Source organism: Lemur catta, chromosome 7 (assembly GCF_020740605.2).
Source record: "Lemur catta isolate mLemCat1 chromosome 7, mLemCat1.pri, whole genome shotgun sequence".
Taxonomy (NCBI): domain Eukaryota; kingdom Metazoa; phylum Chordata; class Mammalia; order Primates; family Lemuridae; genus Lemur; species Lemur catta.
This window is the reverse complement of record NC_059134.1, coordinates 22972434-22994614: the sequence shown is the minus strand read 5'-3', so window position 1 is coordinate 22994614 and position 22181 is coordinate 22972434. Positions and strand designations below refer to the sequence as shown.

General features: G+C 40.6%; 1 protein-coding gene and 1 pseudogene across 7 annotated transcripts in view; one reads left to right on the top strand and one right to left on the bottom strand.

The window, feature by feature from the left end:
- The window catches only part of SIK3 (SIK family kinase 3), a 231255-nt gene extending 210504 nt beyond the window's left edge, over positions 1 to 20751 (bottom strand). For all 7 annotated transcript variants that reach the window (XM_045556413.1, XM_045556417.1, XM_045556414.1 and 4 more), the window contains exon 1: positions 20479 to 20751. In XM_045556413.1, the coding sequence (XP_045412369.1) occupies positions 20479 to 20751 (273 nt within the window). The remainder of the gene's footprint in view (positions 1 to 20478) is intronic.
- Positions 11658 to 12164, top strand: LOC123641545 (annotated as a pseudogene).
- Positions 20752 to 22181: the final 1430 nt, after the last annotated feature.

Below are 22181 nucleotides of genomic sequence, written 5' to 3'. Positions count from 1 at the left end.
AATACAGAAAATCCCAAGAGAATGATCTATGTCATAGTTTAAAAATTTATAATTTTTTACAGAGAAAAGGAGTCTACACCAAAGAAAAACAAAGTGATTAATCAGCAATGTTACTTGAACTTCACCCAAGTCACAGCCAATGAATCAGTCGAATATAGCATGACACACGAAAGTAATGTGTCATGCACGAGGTGGAAAGTCAAGATCTATAAAATAAATTCTCTGTAACCGTTTTAAGTAATATCTTTTCCATTATCTGCTTTGACATAAGCTAGGTGCCAACACGATTATCTTGATACCTTTCCTGCCACCTGCCCTCTGTGTATTTTGCATTAAAAGATTGTGAGAAAAATGAGTTTTTTGTTTTTTTGGCTTTTTTTTTTTTTTGAGACAGGGTCTCAGTCTGTCATTCTGTTGCCTGTGGTAGAGGGCAGTGACATCATCATAGGTCACCGTAAGCTCTCAAACTTCTGGGCTCAAGCTATCCTCCTGCCTCAGCCTCCTGAGTAGCTGGGACTACAGTCACACACCACAATGCCCAGCTAATTTTTCTCTTTCTTATAGAGATAGGGTGTTGCTCTTGCTCAGGCTGGTCCTGAACTCCTGGCCTCAAGCAATCCTCCTGCCTTGGCTTCCCAAAGTGCCAGGACTAGAGGCATGAGCCACCATGCTCGGCCTGTTATGTCTTTCTAGAAATGCCCAAAGTTATACAATGAGAATTTTCTCTCTTTTTTTTTTTTCCTAAAGAGACAGGGTCTTGCTATGGTGCCCAAGCTGGACTCAAATTCCTGGGCTCAATGATCCTCCTGCCTCAGACTCTGAGTAGCTGGGACTACTAGCAAATACCACTGCACCCGGCATTAGAGTTTTTAAAATGATACTTAAGAGATCGAGCCAGAATTAATGATGTTACATCCTAGAAAAACTCTTCACTAAGTAGCACCCCAAAAATTATTTCTACTTTGCAGGCTGACTCTCAGAATGGATTAAATGCTTAATTGGTAAGTTAAATAAACGTTTCCTATGGGCTGGCACAAAGTTTTACTAAGGGAGATCACAGAGCTTCCCAAACTGTGGTATAATATATTTAAGGGTACTTAAGGCTGGCCTTCCAAATATACTTTAAATAGTATAAAGCTATAGAGCCAGGCATGGTGGTACATGCTGGGAGTCCCAGCTACTTTGGGGGCTGAGGCAGGAGGATCACTTGAGCCCAGGGAGTTCAAAAACCAGCCTGAGTACCTTTGTGAGATCTTGTCCCAAGAGAAGAGAAAAGAAGAGAAGAAGTAAAAACGTATAACAATTAAAGCTGTACAGTATCAAAGCACATAAAGACAGTATAATCAATGGATTAAAGAGTTCAGAAATGTACACGAGTACCTATGGGGGCTTTGTAAATGATAAGGTAGCTTTTTGAGTCAAGAGGGAAAAGAAGGATTATTTAGTAAGTTGTGTCAGGACAAGCTAAACATCTGGAGAAAAACCTAAATTCATACATTCAATAAACGGAGGATACCGGCTGGGCACAGTGGCTCATGCCTGTAATCCTAGCACTTTAGGAGGCCAAGTCAGGAGGATTCATTTAGGCCAGTAGTTCGAGACCAGCCTGAGGAAAATAGCAAGAACCTGTGTCTACAAAAAAAATACAAAAATTAGCCAAGAGTGGTTGTGTGTGCCTGTAGTCCCAGCTACTCAGAAAGCTGAGGCAGGAGGATTGCTTGAGGCTAGAAATTTGAGGTTGCAGCAAGCTATGATGATGCCACCACACTCTAGCACAGCAACCAAGCGAGACCCTATTTCAAAAGAAAAAAAAATGGAGGGCCTATCATGTGGCAAGCACTGTGCCTCACGAAAATAGGAATAAGGAAAAAAGATGACACAATCTGTTGCCCTCATTTGTAGTTAAGTGGGAGGAAGAAAGTCATTAATAATCACAAAAATAAATGTAAAGTTTCAACTCCAATAAATTTCACACTGATCCCTATCTCATTTGGTTTATACTAAAATGCATTTCACATGAAGCAAAGATTAAAATTTAAAAACAAAACATAAAAGTAGATGAAGAAAACACAGGTAAATATTTTCATTAAATTAGAATAAAAAATCAAGAAACTATAAAGAAAAAAAAAGAAAAATCCAACTGTAAACATAAGAATGTTTACATTTTATATTATACACACACACAAAGTCACAAAAGACAAGCAAAGAAAAATACCTGTAATATATTTTATAAGGTAACTAATTTCCCTAATATACAAAAAGCTATTACAACGAATGAGAAAAGGCCAAAAGCCCAAAAGAAAATTAGATAAAGGACACAGACAACCAACAGATAAATTAAACAGTACTCAAATGCACTAATAAATAACTACAAACTAAAATGACTTTTTTTTTTTTTTTTTTGCCTGTCAGATTGACTCCCTAAAAACACCAGTTGCCAGGGTTAAAGAGAACAGAAAAAGCACTGTCACACACTCTTTAATTGAGTGAATTAGCACGGCCTTACTTGGAGGGCAATTTGGCAACATCCACATAATTTTAAGCACTCACACTTTGCCCCAGGCATTCCACTTCTAGTAAATTATTCTATACAATTACTGAGAAAATAAAGAATCTAGCTTCAAAAGAATATCCTAATATTGTACATATCGTGATGGAAAAGAATACATAAATTTTGGACAATTTACTCTTAAGTCAGATCTAATAAAACTCTTGTACTTTTAAAAATTTAAATAAGTCTAAAACTTAAGAGTCTTTCGAACAGTAAATAGTGCAATAGCAAATAAATGGAATAGAAAAGAAACACTAGTGTGCAAACATAAATATTCAAAAACAACTGATATAAAATTTGTAATAAAAAACTAAAAGCTGAAAGCAACCCTAAAATCTATCAGTAGGTTATTATATAAATAAACTGTATTATATCCATAAAATGGAATACTCTGTAGCCACTAAAATGGTTGAGACTAGGGCAAAATGTACCAACACGGAAGAGTGTTGGAGATACATTATTAAATGAAAAAACAAGTAGCAAACTAGATTGTGGTATGATCCCTTCTTAATAAAAAACATAAAATGTTAACATGTGAATAGGAAAAAAATCTGGTTATAAAATGTTAACAATGTTTTCTTGGAGAGAAGGAACCTCCACTTCCTTTGTTACACATTTTGTAAAATTTGATTATTTCGTAAGATACATGTATCGGATAGACAGACATATAAATAGATGGATTTTTGTTTGTTTATTTGTTTTGAGACAGGATCTTGCTCTGTCTCCAGGCTACACTGCAGTGGTTTCATCACAGCTCTCACTGCAACCTCAACCACCTGAGCTCAAGCCATCCTCCTGCCTCAGGCTCCCAAGTAGCTGGGACTACAGGTGCATACCACCAGTCTGGATAATTTTTCTATTTTTTGTAGAGACAGGGACTCACTCTTGCTCAGGCTGGTCTCAAACTCCTGGCCTCAAGCGTTAATCCCATCTCAGCCTCCCGAAAGTGCTGGGATTACAGGCATGAACCACTGCACCCAGCTAGACAGATGGTTTTTTAAAGAGTCATTAAGGCTAGAAAATGTCCTGGAAAAGGAAGAATATATGAAAATGGGAGAGAGGTATAGAATGAGCCTGGAAGGATATTCTGTAAGAATATCTTACAGAGGAAAATAATCACATTAGAACATATAATTTCAGAGTTAGAATAAGTGTACAAATTAAGAAATTAGACAATCAAAGTTAAAAACTTTCATGTTACAAACAAGGCTACCAAGAAAGTAAAAAGACAACTCACAGGATGGGAGAAAATATTTGTAAATCATACATATAAGGAACTTGCATCCATAACATATAGAACTCTTATAACTTAACAATAAAAAGACAAATAACCTAATTTAAAAACAGGCAAAGGAGCCGGGCGCGGTGGCTCGCGCCTGTAATCCTAGCACTCTGGGAGGCCGAGGTGGGAGGATCGCTAGAGGTCAGGAGTTCGTGAGACCAGCCTGAGCAAGAGCGAGACCGTCTCTACTAAAAAATAGAAATTAACTGGACAACTAAAAATATGTAGAAAAAATTAGCCAGGCATGGTGGCACACGCCTGTAGTCCCAGTTACTCGGGAAGCTGAGGCAGGAGGATCACTTGAGCCCAAGAGTTTGAGGTTGCTGTGAGCTAGGCTGATGCCACGGCACTCTAGCCCTAGGCAACAGAGTGAGACTCTGTCTCAAAAAAAAAAAAAAAAAACAGGCAAAGGACTTAAATAGACATTTCTCCAAAGAAGATATACAGATGATCGATTAGGACATGAAAAGGTGCTCACCACCTGTGTTCATTAGGAAAATGCAAATCAAAACCACAACAATATACCACTTCACATCCACTAAGATGGCTAAAATCAAAAAGAAAGAAAGTTTTGGGGCAGGCACACAAGCACTGACTGTGGGAAGCTGAGCAGGAAGATTGTTTGAGCTCAGAAGTTCAAGTCCACATCCCTAACAACAACAATAACAACAACAACAACAACAAATTAGTTAGGCGTGGTAGTAGGTGCCTGTAGTCTAGCTACTCAAGAGGTTGAAGCAGGAAGATCCCTTTAGCTCAGGAGTTTGAGACTGCAGTGAGCTATGAATATGCCACTGCACTCCAGTCTGGGTAACAGAGTGAGACTCTGTCTCAAAAAAAAAAAAAAACTGGACCCTCATACTTTGCTGGTGAAAATATATAATGGGGCAGTCCCTTTGGAAAACAGTTTGGCAGCTCCTCAAAAAGTTAAACATGGAGTTACCACATGACCAAGCAATTCCACTCCTAGGTAAATACCCAAGAAAAATGAAAACATTATGATCACACAAAAATTTGTACACAAATGTTCATGACTGCATTATTCATAATAGCCAAAAAGTAGAAACAATACAAATGTCCATCAATTCAAGAATAAACAAAATGTAGTACATCCATACAACAGAATATTATTCAGCCATAAAAACGAAATTCCAACATACGCTACAAGGTACGCTACAAGGTGAAGGCACCTTGCAAATACTATGCTAAGTGAAAGAAGCCAGATACAAAGAGCACATATTGCATGACTGTTTATATGAAATGTCCAGAAGAGGCAAATCTATAGATTTGGGCTGGGGAAGGGAAGCTGAAGAAATGAGCAGTGACTGCTAATAGATACAGTGTTTCTTTTAAGAAGGGTAACAAAAACGTTCTAAAATGTATTGTGGGATGGTTGCACAGCTCTGTAGGTATGCTAAAAAAACATTAAATTGGGTAAACTGTATGGTCTGTGAACTATACCTCAATAAAGCAATTCAAAACCATAAATAAAAAAGAAACTAGAAGCCCCATGAGGTTAAGTAATTTACCCAAAGTCAAACTGCCAGTGAGTAAAAACTGGAACTAGAAAAACATCCCCTAACTTCTACACCAGTGCTCAGTTTATTACTACAGATTATCTCAAGCAACTCTGATGTACCAAAAAGTTTCACTAAAGAGCTGGAAAAGCAGAAAACACTGGTATTGGCATAAGCAAAGGAAGAAAATTTAACTAATGAAATTTGGTTGTCGAAATTTAACGTGACTCCAAAATGGATTCTTGGCCTAAAAATCTAACAACCATTAATATGCTGTAAGAGGTTATGACTCAGTAGTATAACAATACCGTTTTTACTAAGAGCTTGCTTACAGCAGGGTGCTGGATGCAGCTGCTGACTCAAAAGAAGGAAAATGAGATCAGAAGAGGCAGTAGGCTAAAAATCACTGGCTAGTCTTCTGCGTATGTCAGAGGCCATTGAGTAACATGCTTCAAACAAGTTATTTTATTCCTGAGAATTGGAAAACCTTTTAAAGAGATCCTAACATTTAATTACCTCCCAGAATTACTATATACATGTAAGATATTCAGGTATAATATATGAAAGTGGTGTTCCTGCAGCTGACTTGGACACAAAGATCATTGCCAGAATACAACTACCCCATTTGACTAGAATCACAATATCCCTGTTGATGCAGAAATGGAAAGTAAGCCAAGAACATACAATCACTAAAAACATTATTTTGAGGGTTTAAAAAAATGAGCTAGTAAAAAAACTCAACTATTGTCAGAACATTGCTTATGCAACATTAGAACATTTTGACAGAAGGAAAGGACAACAGGAGGCAGGAAGCAGAAAGAGAAGAAATCCTGCAGGTGCCCAAGTAATCCTAATAAGAAACACACAGCTCTGCTCCTGCTTTCCACAATAAAAACAATTCTGTCTCTTGCAGCATATGAACCAAGATTTCTTCTGCCTGAAACAGAAAACAACTTACTACATGAAAATGTCAACTTGTTCCATGGAACACTACACTGGCAGTGAACAGATATAAACCTTTTAAACTAGAGAGTTTGGGCTGTTTCCTCACCAAGTTTTTAATATCATTGGCCCATTATCAAATTCATTTTAGTTCATACAACCTCTAACTTAAGTGGACAAAAATACCACCCTGAAGTATACACTATAAATAATAAAGTTTCTATAAATTATCTTGTCCTCAAATTTCGAACAGCTTTGGCTTATTTACAATTTTTTTTTTTGGAGACAGAGTCTCGCTCTGTTGCCCAGGCTAGAGTGTCGTGGCGTCAGCCTAGCTCACAGCAACCTCAAACTCCTGGGCTCAAGCCATCCTCCTGCCTCAGCCTCTCAAGTAGCTGGGACTACAGGAATGCATCACCATACCTGGCTAATTTTTTCTATATATTTTTAGTTGTCCAGCTAATTTCTTTCTATTTTTTTAGTAGAGACGGGGTCTCGCTCTTGCTCAGGCTGGTCTCGAACTCCTGAGCTTGAGTGATTCTCCTGCCTCGGCCTCCCAGAGTGTTAGGATTACAGGCGTGAGCCAGCTTATTTATAATTTTAAATTAATGCAGTTCTCTTAATCCACCTCTCTTCAGCCAACCAGCCAAAATAATCAATGCTTCCCCTTTTCTCTGTAAAACAATGAATGTCCCCAACATGCAAACTGATCCCAACTAAGGGCTATTGTCTCTTATTCCTGGACACTTCTATTCCCATTATTAAGTTGTATTCTTACCAATAATTAATTGTTTTTTCCCAAACCTATTTATACCAGTTGTTCCTGTTATTATACATATGTAAGTTAATTAAATATCATGTAAACTGAAAAAAAATTAAGAAAAAAAGACGTTTCTTTTTGTGTTTTTTTTTTTTACTTTGGATCATTTACACCAAAAAAAAAGACATGCTTCTATGAAAACTAAGTCAAATATTTAAAAAGACTTGCTAAAGTTAAATTAGATGCGGATGAGATAAGCATAAAATATTGGGGGGATCATAAAAATCAATCAGAGATTTCGTAAAAATATTGTTTCACAAATGCCTTTAAATTTCTGTTCTGCTTTAAAAAAGCAAAGCAAAACTGGAAATCAAAGGTAATGAATTATGGGTGTATTTAATGGAAACAAGATGAAGGAACTCCAGTCAGGGTATACAAAGAAAAGGCCTTGGCCCTACTTCAAAATATTAACTAACGTATTTCTTAAACAAACAAATTACAAGGAAAAAGAAAGGCAGGGGAAACCTATAGAGTAAAACAAACATTTTTTTTAAAAAAAACTTAAGAGACATCAGTATAATGTATGGACTTTATTTAGATACTGATTCAAACAAATAAGAGATTAAAAAAATAAAAGATACGCTGGGTGTGATGGCTCATGCCTGTAATCCCAGCACTTTGGGAGGCCAACCGGGAGGATCACTTGAGCCCAGAAGTTGTTCAAGGCTGTAGTAAGCTATGATTGTGTCACTGCACTCCAGCCTGGGTGACAGTGAGACTCTGTCTCTAAAAATAAATAAATAAATAAAATTTTAAAATATATATGACAATATGGCCGGGCGTGGTAGCTCATACCTATAATCCTAGCATTCTAGGAGGCCAAGGCAGGAGGATCGCTCAAGGTCAGGAGTTCGAGACCAGTCTGAGTAAGAGTGAGACCCCCATCTCTACTAAAAATAGAAAGAAATTATATGGTCAACTAAAAATATATAGAAAAAATTAGCCGGGCATGGTGGCACATGCCTGTAGTCCCAGCTACTTGGGAGGCTGAGGCAGAAGGATTGCTTGAGCCCAGGAGTTTGAGGTTGCTGTGAGCTAGGCTGACGCCATGGCACTCTAGCCTGGGCAACAGAGTGAGACTCTGTCTCAAAAAAAAAAAAGAGAGAGCAGTGGGGTTGGCTGTGAGACAGGCCTTCTCATACACTGCTGGGGAGGTTAACCCTGGTACAGTCTTTCTGGAAAGCAATGTGGCAATATACATATCAGATGTCTTACAAACATGTGTTACCTTTGCCCCAGTAATTTCACTTTCAACAATCTATCCTAAGCAAAAACTCCGAATCACATCAAAGACTTGTGCACAAAAATGGTTATCACAGCAAATTTGTAAAATACAAAACTTGGAAAAAAAAAAAAACCTTAAATCACCAAGTAGGTTCAAAAAATAGTAGTCATATCATGGAAAAATACATGTAGATTAAAACTGATATTTACTAATAGTTTCTAATAACAGGAAAACCCTTATAATGATAAGGGGAAAGGAATAAAATAATATATCAATATGATCTCAACTATTTAAAAATATGTAGGTAGAAGTAAAAGTATTTTATAATACTAATAACCATTGCCTCTGAGGGGCAGGATTTGAGTGATTTTTTTACTCCTGCTTCTTTATAATTTTCTGAATTTGGCCAGGCATGGTGGCTCATGCCTGTAATCCCAGCACTTTGGGAGGCCAAAGCAGGAGGATTGTTTGAGGCCAGGAGTTCAAGACCAGCCTGGGCAACACAGCAAAACCCTGTTCCTACAAAACATTAAAAAATTAGCCAGGTATGGTGGTGCACACTTTAGTCCCAGGTACGGGGGAGCCTGGGCCAGGAGGTATCGCTTGAGCCCAGGAGTTCAAGGTTATAGTGAGCTACAAAACCACTGCACTCCAGCCTGGGCAACATAGTGAGACCCTATCTCTAAAAAAAAAAAAACAAAAACAAAACTGAATTTTGCCTAATTTCTTCCATGAGCACAGATATTTTTATAGTAAAAAAAAAAAAAATAAGGCAAAGTGGTTATAGAGAACCAGTAACAAGAGACAGTGTGGTTGAGGTAAAGGAATTTATGCTTAATACCTATTGTCTTCCTTCCTCTATTAGGTTCAAGCTGTAAGCATTCAACTTCTCTAAATTAACCCTTTGACTACCCTAACAAGAATAAAATCTATCTTCTTGTCTTCTAGTACCAGCAGTTGCTACTTTTTGCATACAGATGATACAACAAATACTAGCTGAATTAATCCACTAAAGGTAAGGACCATCAAAAGTAACCAATTAAAGTTAAGGGCCAAGCAGGTATATGAAAAAATGCTCATCATCATTAGGTATCAGAGAAATGCAAATCAAAACTACAATGAAATATCATCTTACCCCAGTGAAAATGTCTTTTATCAAAAGGCAATAACGAATAGCTGGCAAGGATGTGGAGAAAGGGGAACCCACCTACACTGTTGGTAGGAATGTAAATTAGTGCAACCGCTATGTAGAACAGTATGCAGGTTCCTCAAAAAACTAAAAACACTACTACCATATGACCCACCATTGCCACTGCTGGGTACATATCCAAAGGAAAGGAATTCAGTGTATCGAAAAGATATCTGCACTCCCATGTTTACTACAACACTATTCATAATAGCCAAAATATGCAATCAACCTAAGTGTCCATCAACAGATAAATGGATAAAGAAATTGTGGTACATATACACAATATTACATAGCCACAAAAAAGAATGAAATCCTGCCACTATATGGATGGAACTGGAGAACATTTAAGTGAAATAAGCCAAGTACAGAAAGGCAAATCTCACATGTTCTCACTCATATGTGGGAGCTAAATATTAAAAACAATTGACCTCATGGAGACAGAGAGTAGAATGATGGTTACCAGAAGATTGGAAGAGTGGGGGTGGGGGAGGGTGGATAAAGTGGGGATGGTTAAGGGGTACAAAAGTATAGTCAGACAGATAGAATGAACAATATTTGATAGAACAATGAAGTGACTATAATCAACAATAAGTTAGGGTATACTTTAAAATAACTAAAAGAATGGAATTGGAATGTTCCTAACACAAAGAAATGATAAATGCCTGAGGTGAGGGCTACCCCAATTATCCTGATTTGATTAATTGACATTGTATGCCTGTATCAAAACATCACATGTACCCTATAAAGATATACAACTATTATGTACCCATAATAATTAAAAATTTTTTTTTAATTTTTTAAACAATTAAGGGCCAGTGACAAGGAAAGCTTGGCTTTGGGTTTGGTTTGGTTTTTTATTTATTTATTTTTAAATTTTTTTTTGCAAGGCCAAAGCTAAGAAAATAATGTTTTGTTTTTTAAATCAAATCACTTAGTATCAAGAAAAGAACAAGAAGTAACTCAACAAATGGTTTGAAGTTATTTTCAGGAAGTGCCAGCAGACCAAGATGGTCTGGTAGGTCTCCAAAGGCAGAGAGGCCCCAAGGCAGAAGAGGCTGACTACACTGACCATACCCGTGGGGCCATCTCAAGGAAGCGACCTCCCACTGGGAGCCTGGATATGAAAGAACGTTCCATTTTAAGTAAGGGACTTGAATTTAAATTGCAGGATTTACTAGAAATACACTGAACTTCCTAATGATGAAAGTTTGAGATATGGCAAAATTCAATTACTTGCCCAGAAAGGTTGTGAAATCTCCCTACCCAGAGATCTGTAAGAATAAGTCAGAAAATTATTAATACTTTTCTTTAACATCTTAACCAGAGATTAGAAATTCCAACAGTAAAAGTCAAAGATGTATTATGAGTATAACTGGGTACAGTGGCTCACACCTGTAATCCCAGCACTTTGGAAGGCCAAGGCAAGAAGATCACTTGACACCAGAAGTTCAAGACCAGCCTGAGCAATGTAGCGAGACCCTGTGTCTAAAAAGAAAAAAAAAAAAAGCCAGGTGCAGTGGTGCATGCCTGTAGTCCTAGATATTCAGGAGGCTGAGGCAGGAGGATCGCCTGAGCCCAGGAGCTTGAGGCTACAACAATGAGATATGATCCCACCACTGCACTCCAGCTTGGCTAACAGAGCAAGACCCTATCTCTAAAATTACAAAAAAAAAAAATGTACAAACTCAGCTCTTTTTTAATCCTTATATTCATTTACTGAACGAATATTTATAGACATTGTACTAAGCACTGGGAATACAGCAGTAAGCAACAGATTAAAATACCTGACCTCATGGAATTTATATTAAACTATCACTATGCCATCTTAACTAGCAATAGAACTTAGATATTTTATTTTTTTAATTTTAAGTAAAAAGATTTTTAGAAATTTCAAGTATGTCTAAGCACTATCAGAAAGTAAACAGCACCTCGCACTTTTGGAAGGAAGCCTTTACTAAACGTTTATGAAACAAGACTAAAACTGTGGCTGAGGTATTGGGGTGGCAGGAAGACTTCATTTCACTGGATCCTCCTTTACACCTTTTAAATTTTGTGCCAGCTTTCAGTTTTTGGCTCAGAGGAGGCCAAGGTCCAACTTCTTCAGCTGTCCTGAATCCAGGTTCATCTGACACCAACCACCTCCAACATGCCACCTATGTTCAACCCCAACAAGATCAAAGTCATGTACCTGAGGTGCACTGGTGGCAAAGTCGATGCGACGTCTGCCCCGGCCCCCAAGATTGGACCCCTGGGTCTGTCTTCAAAAAAGGGTGGTGATGATATCAGCAAGGCAACCAGTGACTAGAAGGGTCTGAGGATTACAGTGAAACTGATTATTCAGAACAGACAGGCCCAGAATGAAGTGGTACCTTCTGCCTCTGCCTTGATCATCGAAGCCCTCAAGGAACCACCAAGAGACACAAAGAAACAGAAAAACATTAAACACAGCGGAAATATCAGTTTTGATGAGATACATTGCCAGACAGATGCAGCCCTGATCTTTAGCCAGAGAGCTCTCTGGAACCATTAAAGAGATTCAGGGGACTGCCCAGTCTATGGGCTGTGATGTGTATGGCTACCACCCTCATGACATCATAGATGACATCAACAATGGTGCAAGGAGTGCCCAGCTAGTTAAAAAGTACAAAGGAAAATATTTCAATAAAGGATCATTTGAGAACCACACACAAAAAAAAGTTTGTGCCCTATACCATCTATTTATATCTTTAATAGATAATTTTCAAAAGTTTATTGGATGGATAGAATGAATAAATGAAAAATTTCTTCTCCAAAAAATTCAGTCTCAAGAAACGTATGTAACTAACCTAAACTTTCATAATCAGTTCTTCTCAGGGGAGCTATGAGAAGTAAAAGCATACTGCTGGTATGAGCTGGAGCTAAAACTAGGCAAAAATTTGATAATTTTTCAGGACTTCCCAATCAAAACCTAAATTTAGTTTAAAATACCTGGCCAAAAGTATCCAACTGAGTGAGCCCAACCCACACAGACAAGCTTAAAGAGGCAATGGGTTTGCTTTTGCCTCCATTTCAGTTTCTGGGAAATATGGCTAAGTATTCAAAATCTGATTCCTACCTCTTTGAAAAGCCTAATTCTGAGATGAAATTAGTGGCCAGAGACTCCTTGTCTACCACGGATCATACACCTGCTAAAGAGAAATATGTTCCTAACATAACTTAATGATGGCTCATCCAGCAGTTTTGTACTAACTTCTGGGATTCTATTCTGAACAGATCCAAAAGAAGGTAATTCATCAAAGACTGCTGAGGCATCTCAAAGACATTGCCTAGGCCATATATTTAGCAATGATTTATTACATTAAGACAAAAGCCCATGAGAATATATATAATTTTCATCCTCTGGATGTTGCTGGTCATCCACAAGACAGTATGACTATACTACTATACCAGTAAGAGACCACCAAGCTACTCAATATTAGTAGGAACCAGGGACTTACCTGATAGGTGAGGTCATTTACCTGGGGAACAGGCATGGCTCAGACTAGAAACTAGAACCAAATTAAGAGGAACCCGAGATAAGTAGTTCTCTTGATCTTCACCTGTGTCATCAAGGTACCTATCTTGGTAACTAGTTTTCTTAATGAGTTATATGATGACACCATCCCTGGAAACTGGTAATGATCTGGTGAGTGAGGAGGTCATCTAAGAAAGGTACCTTCAAAGGCAGATCGGACCAGCCTAACAGAACAAAAGCATAAGTACCCATATTCCCTGGGAGCTAGCTAGATACAGTGACATAAGAAAACTATATAAGGCAGACTATTTTTATGGTCATTAAATCTTCTGGACTTACTTCTTTCCCTTTTTTACTTCCTTTGTATATCAGTCATGCCATGGGGGGACCAAGGGGTATATGAGTAGGAGATTTAAAAGCAAAGCAGTGAACCCATACAGCACTGCAGATAAGTGGCAGTTGTGACAAAGTGACATAATGCCAAAGGATAGGTAAAATACAGTGTTGGTATATTACTCTTCCTCCCTACTTGGAAATATTTCCTCTTATCATAACATCTCACATCTGATTTGTCTTAATAGAGAGGATAAATATGTTCAACTTTAATTGGTAGGTATATCTTGCTTCTCTAATAAAAGACTAAGTGCTCAGAGGGCAAGGGCAATGTTTTCTATGATTGGAGGTGTTATGGTAGAGTTAAGTAGGAGTAGGGCTATACCTGGATTCTAATTCCAGCTCCCCTGCTAACTAACTATAGGACTCTGAGAAAATGAGGGTGGGGGGAGAAATACAGGAGAAAGCCATGAATCTAATGGATAACCGGTTTAAACCAGTGGTCCCCAACCTTTTTGGCACCAGGGACGCGTTTCATCGAAGACAATTTTTCTGCAAATGGCGGGGGTTGGGGGAGATGGTTTCGGGATGATTCAAGCACATTACATTTATTGTGCACCTTATTTCTATTATTATTACATTGTCACTTGCCACTCATTGATAGGGTTTTGATATGAGTCTGCACGCAACTGATTACGGTCTCTGTGCAGTCAAACCTCTCTGCTAATGATAATCTCTACTTGCAGCTGCTCCACAGCACTAGCATCACCACCTCAGCTCCAACTCAAATCATCAGGCATTAGATTCCCATAAAGAGCGTGCAACCTAGATCCCTCGCACACAGTTTATATAGCAGGGTTTCCACTACTATGAGAATCTAATGCCACTGCTGATTTGACAGGAGGCAGAGCTTATGCGCTGATGTAAGCAATGGGGAGCCACTGTAAATACAGATGAAACTTCACTCGCCTGCCACTCACCTTCTGCTGTGTGGCCTGGTTCTAACAGGCCACTGACTGGTACCAGTCCATGGCCAGGGGGTTGGGGACCACAGATCTAAAAGACTTTAATAGTCCCTTAAAACCTGAGATTCTAAATCTGTTAAGTCCATCTTTCTAGACTCTGGAAAAGAAAGAATAGAAACACCTCTAAGGTCTATTCTGTACCCAATAAATCAAGAAATATTTATTGGTTGATCGTGCTTAATTTATGTGCAATTTATGTTGGCATTCTCTTACAGTGTGAAAGAATATAACCTGTTAAAACTGAACACCTCCCTTATCTCAAGAAATGCATCAGAAAAAGCATATTTACTCTTAACCATAAAATAACCAGCATGAGTTTTTAAAAACATAAATCAGATGATGTCAGTGCTCTGCTTTGATACCCTCTAATGTTAACCCCGTTTCATAACCAATTCCATAAAATGGCCTATAAGACCTAGAGTCTAGGTCCTAGACAATCTGGCCCCTGTCTACCTGTCTGGCCTCATCCCTTACCACCCACCCCCTCTTGTTCACTAAGGCACCATGGTGCCATGACTTTTTGTCACATCTTTGCCTAAACCAAGTCCATTTCTGCCCAAAGGACTTTGCACTTGCTGTTCTTTCTGCGTGGAATGTTCTGTCTTCCAAATCTTCTCAGGCTGGCTTTTTCTCATCATTCAGGTCTCAGCTCAAATATCACTATCTTGGAAAGGCCTTCCCTGATCACTCTATCTGAAGCTCATCACTATATGAAGTTACTTATTTTTTTACATGTCTCTTGTCTGTCTCCTATTAGAAAGTGAACTCCAGGAAGGCAGGTGCTTTTTGTCTCTCTTGTTCATTGGTGTACTCCAGAGCCTAAAACAAAACCTCATAAAAAATTTGCATTATGTAAATATGTACTGAATGAATGAATGGATAAGGGAAAGTTTCCATCTCTGTGCAGAGATGTCTTGAATCCTTTTTTTTTACAATTACGGAGTCTCTGGTGAGTAGAGAATATTTCTTTTTCTTTTCAAAGCATCCATTTTGTTCTCTTTTATGCCGTGAACTAGAAAACATTAGCCAGATTGATGCTTGGAAAATGAAAACAGCACTTCTGGCACAGAAATAACTAGTCTGGGCACCTCTGGCTTGAGCCAGATCTATGACTTTCTAGGGAGCTGGCACCAAAGTCAAAATGTTAAAATAAACATCTTTGATGTTGAAAGTAGAATAGTGGTATTTTGACTCTGGAGAGACAAGTTCTAATCAGTCTTGGCTCTTAACAAAGTTTCCACAAAGTTTAGTAACCCATCACAATTATGTCAAAATGAACTCAGTCATCTTTCAATAGTCACTTCTATTTTTTTTTTTTAAATCAGAGAGATGTGGCCCTATGTGTAAAATGAAGGTGTGCTCCCAACAATAACTTCTAGATTGTCTAGGGATGGAACTATCATCCTCAAATGTATCTAAGGTAAATCTTGCTTTCAATTTCTTTGTAACATAATTCTCTTTTGCATTTACCAATGAATCTTTCAATGAAGTTTTCAGCTTTCTAATGGGCAAAAGCATCATCTAATCTCCTTCACTAAACTTTTCTTTAGAAGTAAAAATAGTGCTTTTAGCTCACTTTGAGTTGTTCTTCTCATGGAAACGAGTTTGCACTAAACCACACAGCACATAGATGTGTCCTGGCTGGTCAATATTTGGAATGGGGTCATGGAGCAAAATGTTTTCTCTGTGTAATATTTAAAAGTTAAGAATCCTGACCTTGGCCTTCTAAGTAGCACACTCTGCACACAATGGCAAATGTATTCTTAAGCTTATAGAAAGATTTCTACATATTCTCCACAGAATGCAAGAGAATCTCCGGAGAAAAGACAGAACTCAAACTGCTCCATCATCAATATGACAAAAATTAGTTACACAAAATTCACTGAAAATTCAAGGCAGCCCAAAGCAAAAGCCAGTGTTAGTCAGTTTTCATTAAATACCTCTCAAAACTGCTTTTCAAAAAAAGTTTAATAAAAAATTATGCTTTAGAATGCCAATTTCATGAGATTTGCCAGCCCTTACCCCACAGTAATCAAACCCAATTGTCTTAAAGTGGCACCTAAAATGGTAGCGAACTACTTTGTTTTCTTCATTTCCTTCACATAGGAAAAGCAAACTCCTTTTTTTTTTTTTTAACCACGGAAGCATGTGATCAGGATGGCATCTGCCTTACACAAAACTAATGGCATACGCACACATGAACTGTGCTGAAGGGGCAAAAAGCAAAAAAGAGGGACTATGTCTTACTCATCTTTGTTACTACAGCACCTGATGACGATGATGATGATGGTAACATTTATTACACGCTTACTATGTGCCCGGCACTGTTCTAAGAGCTTTATGTATATTATCTTATTTAACCTTCACAACACCCAAACTTGTTAGGTAAGTACTATTGTCATCATATTTTACAGATAAGGAAATCCAAGTACAGAGAAGTTACATAATTTCTCATGGCCCAAGATCACGTAACTATTAAGCAGCAAAGGATTCAAACCCCAGCAGTCTTATCCAAAGCTGAAGCTCTCACCACGAACCAGTGACAAATACACACACACACACACACACACACACACACACATATATTTGTTAAAATATGCTTAAAGTATTTGACCAAAGACTTTTCTAGTCATGCATACTTTAAAAATGCATACAAAACATATCTACTTTTTGCTCCTATTGGTCCAACTAGTAAAGGTATAATTAGGCACAGGCAACAGACTACCAGCAATTTGAAGGCAAAAAAATCTTTTTTTAATCTCTTTATTACGTTATAGTGTCCTACCAAAAAAACAGAGCCAGAGAATCTTAGGTTAAGGCTCCTCCAAAAAAAGGAAATAAAAGCAGGTAGGACAAAGATAGCCAGGGTGAGCTGCTGACCAAAGTATGTCACAGATTAATATTCTCTCCTGTTAACTGTTCTGCAGTGACGCTCTAAGCACTGCAGTGCTGCCAATATGAAGCCTGAGCTCATGAATGCTGTGCTGCAAAAGTAACCAACAACTAAATAGGAAAATAATTCCTTTTCTCTACTGGTTTTATTCATCCCCCAGTCCTACTCTCGGAGGTTTGAGACTTAGAAATTGGGAAAGAGCCAGCTTAACCACTTATTATTGGATGAAGTGCAGTAGTCTAGTCAACAAATGAAGTTTACTTTAGCCTCTTAGTCCTTGGAATGGGTAATGTGTGTAAGAAAAGAGGATCATAATTATTTCTCTCATGTTCAGAAAATACCTATTACCTAACCACCTTCAGCCAACACAAGTATCATCTGAATAACATCAGTCTGATTGTTAAATATGGTTACAAGAAAACCCAGACCATTCAGTGAGCTACAAGGCAAAAGGGGGGAAAAAATCACACACCTCAAAAAGACAAAACAACAAATGATACATTCTGGAAAGAGATGGGGGGAAAAATAACTCTCTTTGGTTCCAACTGACCTGACTGCAGAAGTAAGATAAACGCTGCAGTGCATAGGAAGAAAAATCTATCTACCTGAGTTAACTGAAGGAGCAGCTTCTGCAACTTCTAATAACGATGCAGACTTCTCTGTCATTATATAACCAAACCATAGCCTTAATAGGCCATCATACTGTATGTCAACAGCTGTTAGGCACATCTAAGCTGTCAGCATTTGAAAACCCCTTCCAAAGTGGATTCAGATAAGCATGGAGCAGGCCAAAATATGCTCATCGTTCACCCAAAGCACATGACAACTCCTTGTGAATTAAGCTTCACTCATGTCATCAGAGTGATTTAAGCAGCAAAAGATAGCGCACTTGTAACTGTAACCAGGAAATTGCACACTGCTACAGAAACACAAATGAATGCTAGTGTGGTTCCACACATGCAATTCATTGTCCAAGCCATTTCAGTCTCATTCAAGACTGAATACTTCCATACGTAACTGTACACCACAAATGATCAAAGATAAAAACCAACATAAACAGTGACACCCGTCTGTAAACAAGCCAATGTTTAAAATGCTGCAGTCCTAAAGGATACCAAGGTCTCAGAGAAAAACTATGGAAAACACACATACGAAAATTAGAAAGCGGGTAGATCAGCCATAATTAGGCACTGGCTTTGCTGACTACTTAAGATAGAAATGTCTCTTTTATACATAAAGCCAAGAATCAACTGTTTGTAATTACATTTACAAAAACATTCAACCCTATCTGTCACAAATTTTCTTTATCAATATTTTGGTGTATCCAAGGGCTGGAAGATTCAAAATTCCTTAAATCAGAGACCATAAACCAGGCAACCAGTTAAGTCCACAGAGTCTATCCCCCAGAGGTCAGAGCAAAATAATCACAGGAGCACAATGTGATTATTCAAAGAGATGGAGAGAAGAAATACCAAAAAGGAATAAGGCACACTGTTTGTAAATATAAATTTGGCTTAGATAATAGTAAACAGGATGGGAAACACTCAGGACCCATGAGATAACACCAGAGTCTTGGCTCAGTGACCCCCTTTCAGGGTCTGAGGGTAATGTCAGGGAGCCCTAGACTGGTATCTCATTCAGCTGCGACCTGCAGACTTGAGGCTCTCTGATTAAAAACTGACAAAAAGGCAGAAGGGGGCCCTCCAGAGGAAGTGAAACTGACCAATCAATTCTCCACAGCCACCCACTCTGCCACCCTGGTAAGAAGGGTCCTTGTAGTCCTCGACAGAAAGGAACCTCAGGTTGCAAGTGAGGAGAGAAGGCCTAGATAAGTCACTGGTTTTTGAAAACAAGCCAGTGCCATAAAAGCAAAAACAAGGTAGGCGATGATAACCAGGGGCCAGGTTGAGGAGGTGAGGGGAACTGATGTGGCTTTAGTAGGAAGCAGCAACAGCTGTAAGGGTTCTTCATTCCTCAGGTTGAGGGAAAACACAAACTGCAGTTTCAAATGTAATGAATGACTACCTTAGAAGTATTCATTCAAGTGAGATATTGAGCAAAGGAAAATTTGGAGTAAAAATGGCCTTTGTGGATTCTATCAAAACCAAAAGATTCCCCCTGATGTCTTGGATTCCAATACTCCCAGCGAAGAAGGCTACATGAAAGTGCTACCCATATTTCCTCCAAAAAGAGAATTTTATATATATACATATATGGCTTCCTAATTGACCTTGGCCAATTCCACTCCTACAGCTCCTCAAATCCCTTGGGAACCAAAGGGCCCCATGTGTGTAATCCCCCGGTGTCTGGCTTCTGCAGCTCTCCCCCCAGCCACTGAAAGCCCACCCTGGGTTCTACAAAGCCCACAATTCCCGACCCTCAAACAACCAAAAATAACCAGCAATCAGCTCTCCCAAATTGTTTAACCCCTGATTTCCTAGTGCCACCATAAACCTGGGCCCCCCAGGGCCTCTGTTCACTGGGCCCCTTCCTGCCGACAAGCAAGGCAATTTTCCCCCTTTATTTCCCCATTTTTTTCCATTGCTTCCTCCAATAATCGTGTCTTTCCTCAGGCTCCTATTCGCACAATCTATCAGTCGTAGACGATCAAATGCGGATTCCTATCTGTCTGAAGGCACCACCAGGTTCCTCGGACCGCCCGGGACCCTGCACCGCCACACACCCCCAGTCCGTGCCCCAACCGTCCTGGTTCCCCTCATCGGCCCAGGTCTGCCAGTTTACCCTTGCCTTCCCCCATCCTCCCGGTCCACGTTTCATATGCTCCTGCCCTCATTCCCTTATGATTTCCTAATTGCTAGTTCCAGAGTCTTCTTGGCGTACAGTCTCCTGACCCCCTGAGAGTTCCAACCCCTTCTTTCCAGTCACCCCCTCTTCTACCCTCCACCAGCCCTGAGGACCCCTTCCCCAAGCCTGGTTCCCCGGGTCCCAGTGCTCAACGGCCCCCCTTCGCTCTCTGCTGTGGAGTTTCCCTCTCCCAGGTCCCCAGTGTGCTACCTTCTCACCCCCCCGCACCCCAGGCAGCCCCCTACCCGTCTGCCCGGCCCCCAACGCTCCCCGACACGCTGAGCCCCACTGGCTGCGCCCGACCCCTCAGCCTCGGGGGTCGCAGATCCTTCCCGGCCCCGCCACACTCGGACAGTCCCGGGCTGTGCAGCCCGACAGCCGCCCGGTCCCGCGGCGCCAGTACCTTGGCCTTGGTGACGAGGTGCGTGGCCCGCTTGACCACGGCGAAGTTGCCCTTGCCGATGGTGCGGTCGATCTCGTAGTAGCCGATGCGGGCGGGCATTGGTCCGCGGGAGGCCGGGGCTGGGGGACGCGGCGGGCCAGCCGCCGGGGACACAGCAGCGGGGGCGGCCGCCGGCCCGGGTGCGGGCGGAGGCAGCAGGCGGCCCGCCGGCCCGGCTCCCCCCGTCCCGGTCCCGGCAGCCCCGCCAGCTCCGCTCGCCGCCGCCGCCGCCATCTTGTTGTGCAGTGAAACCTCCGGGGCAGCGGGGAGCCGGCTCGGGGGGAGGGGGCGGGGGGGCGGGAAGGGGGGGGGGCTGACGGACGTCACTCCGGGGGGCGGAGCGCTCGCGCCGCCAGGCGCCCGGCGCCATGGCAACCGCTCGTCACGTGCCGACGCGCGTCACTGCCCAGAGCCATGGCAACCGTGACCTCACCGGCGAGCTCGACCTTCCCGCGTGGGCCTTGGTTCCTCCGGCGCCGACTCCCGGGTGCCCCCCTCCGGGGAGCAGGGAGTGGGAACCCCAAGTGCGCTAGCAACTTCGAGGCCTCCGCGGCGTCTCCAGAGTCGGGGGTACATGATGCCCGACCCAAAGCCAACCCCCCACTACCCCTAGAATCGCAGTGTGACCTCTACTGTGACCTCTGTCCCAGTTCAACAATCACCCAGCCTCCCTTAACAAAAGTGTTTCCTCATCACCAAAAATACCAGCCTTGTCCCACTTTAGCCCTTGAGGCCACAAAGGCAGGAATAGCTACAGTATTTAAGCAACTGTAACCAAGTTGGTAGCAAGGCAGGGGAACTCTTCAGTAAAATTCCTTCCTCTTACAAAATCCAGCCCACCCTGTACAATCAATCTAATTATTACCGAATATAGGGGAATGGGGAAACTAGGAAGGATTTGCGTGTTCAAGGGCGGAGAAACAAGCCCAAACAGGCATTCCAGTCATCGGGGTGGGTGAGGGCCAGAGGAGGTACGTCATTTTCCTTCCTACCACCCCCGGTTCTGAAGAGTTCTATAGCTAGGCGCCTGTCAGAGTGCGCGCATACTATTTCTGTTGCTAGTATAACCCTGATGAAGCAGTGGTGCACATTGTCCAGTGAGCCACGTCATGTTTAAAGACGAACACCCCGCTAGGAAAAATAAGTAAGTAAATAATAAAGTAAAAATTCCATTCTTACTAGTGACTCTCCAAGGACATTAAGGGTGATCAAATTCAAAACTCCAGCAATAAAACTCATATCCCTTTTTCTTCCCTCTTCTATTATCTGGCATCCCTCATAACTCCCAGGCTTCCCCCTCTTCCTTCCCTTCCCTCCTCCCTTTATTAAGTAGATTGACTTAGCTGCTTTAGGTACGGGTGGGGGTTAGGAAATTGGGCTGTCAATAACAAGATAGTCTTTGGCAGGCTAGAGGGTGAGGAGAGAAGATTGTGAACATCCTGCTATTAAAATGTATTCCTTCAGTTTAGTCCTGATCCATCCAGATCTACGTCTCTCTCGGTGGCAGAAGTGTGTTGTCAGGTCACTGCATGTACAATATTAAAAACTTAAACCTAGGGCACTATAACGTTTGAGAAGGAGAACACATGTTTATTTTCACTGACCAAAGGACATTTCCTAGTGCTCTGTTTCTCTCTGACTATGAATAATGTCTGGGACTAAGA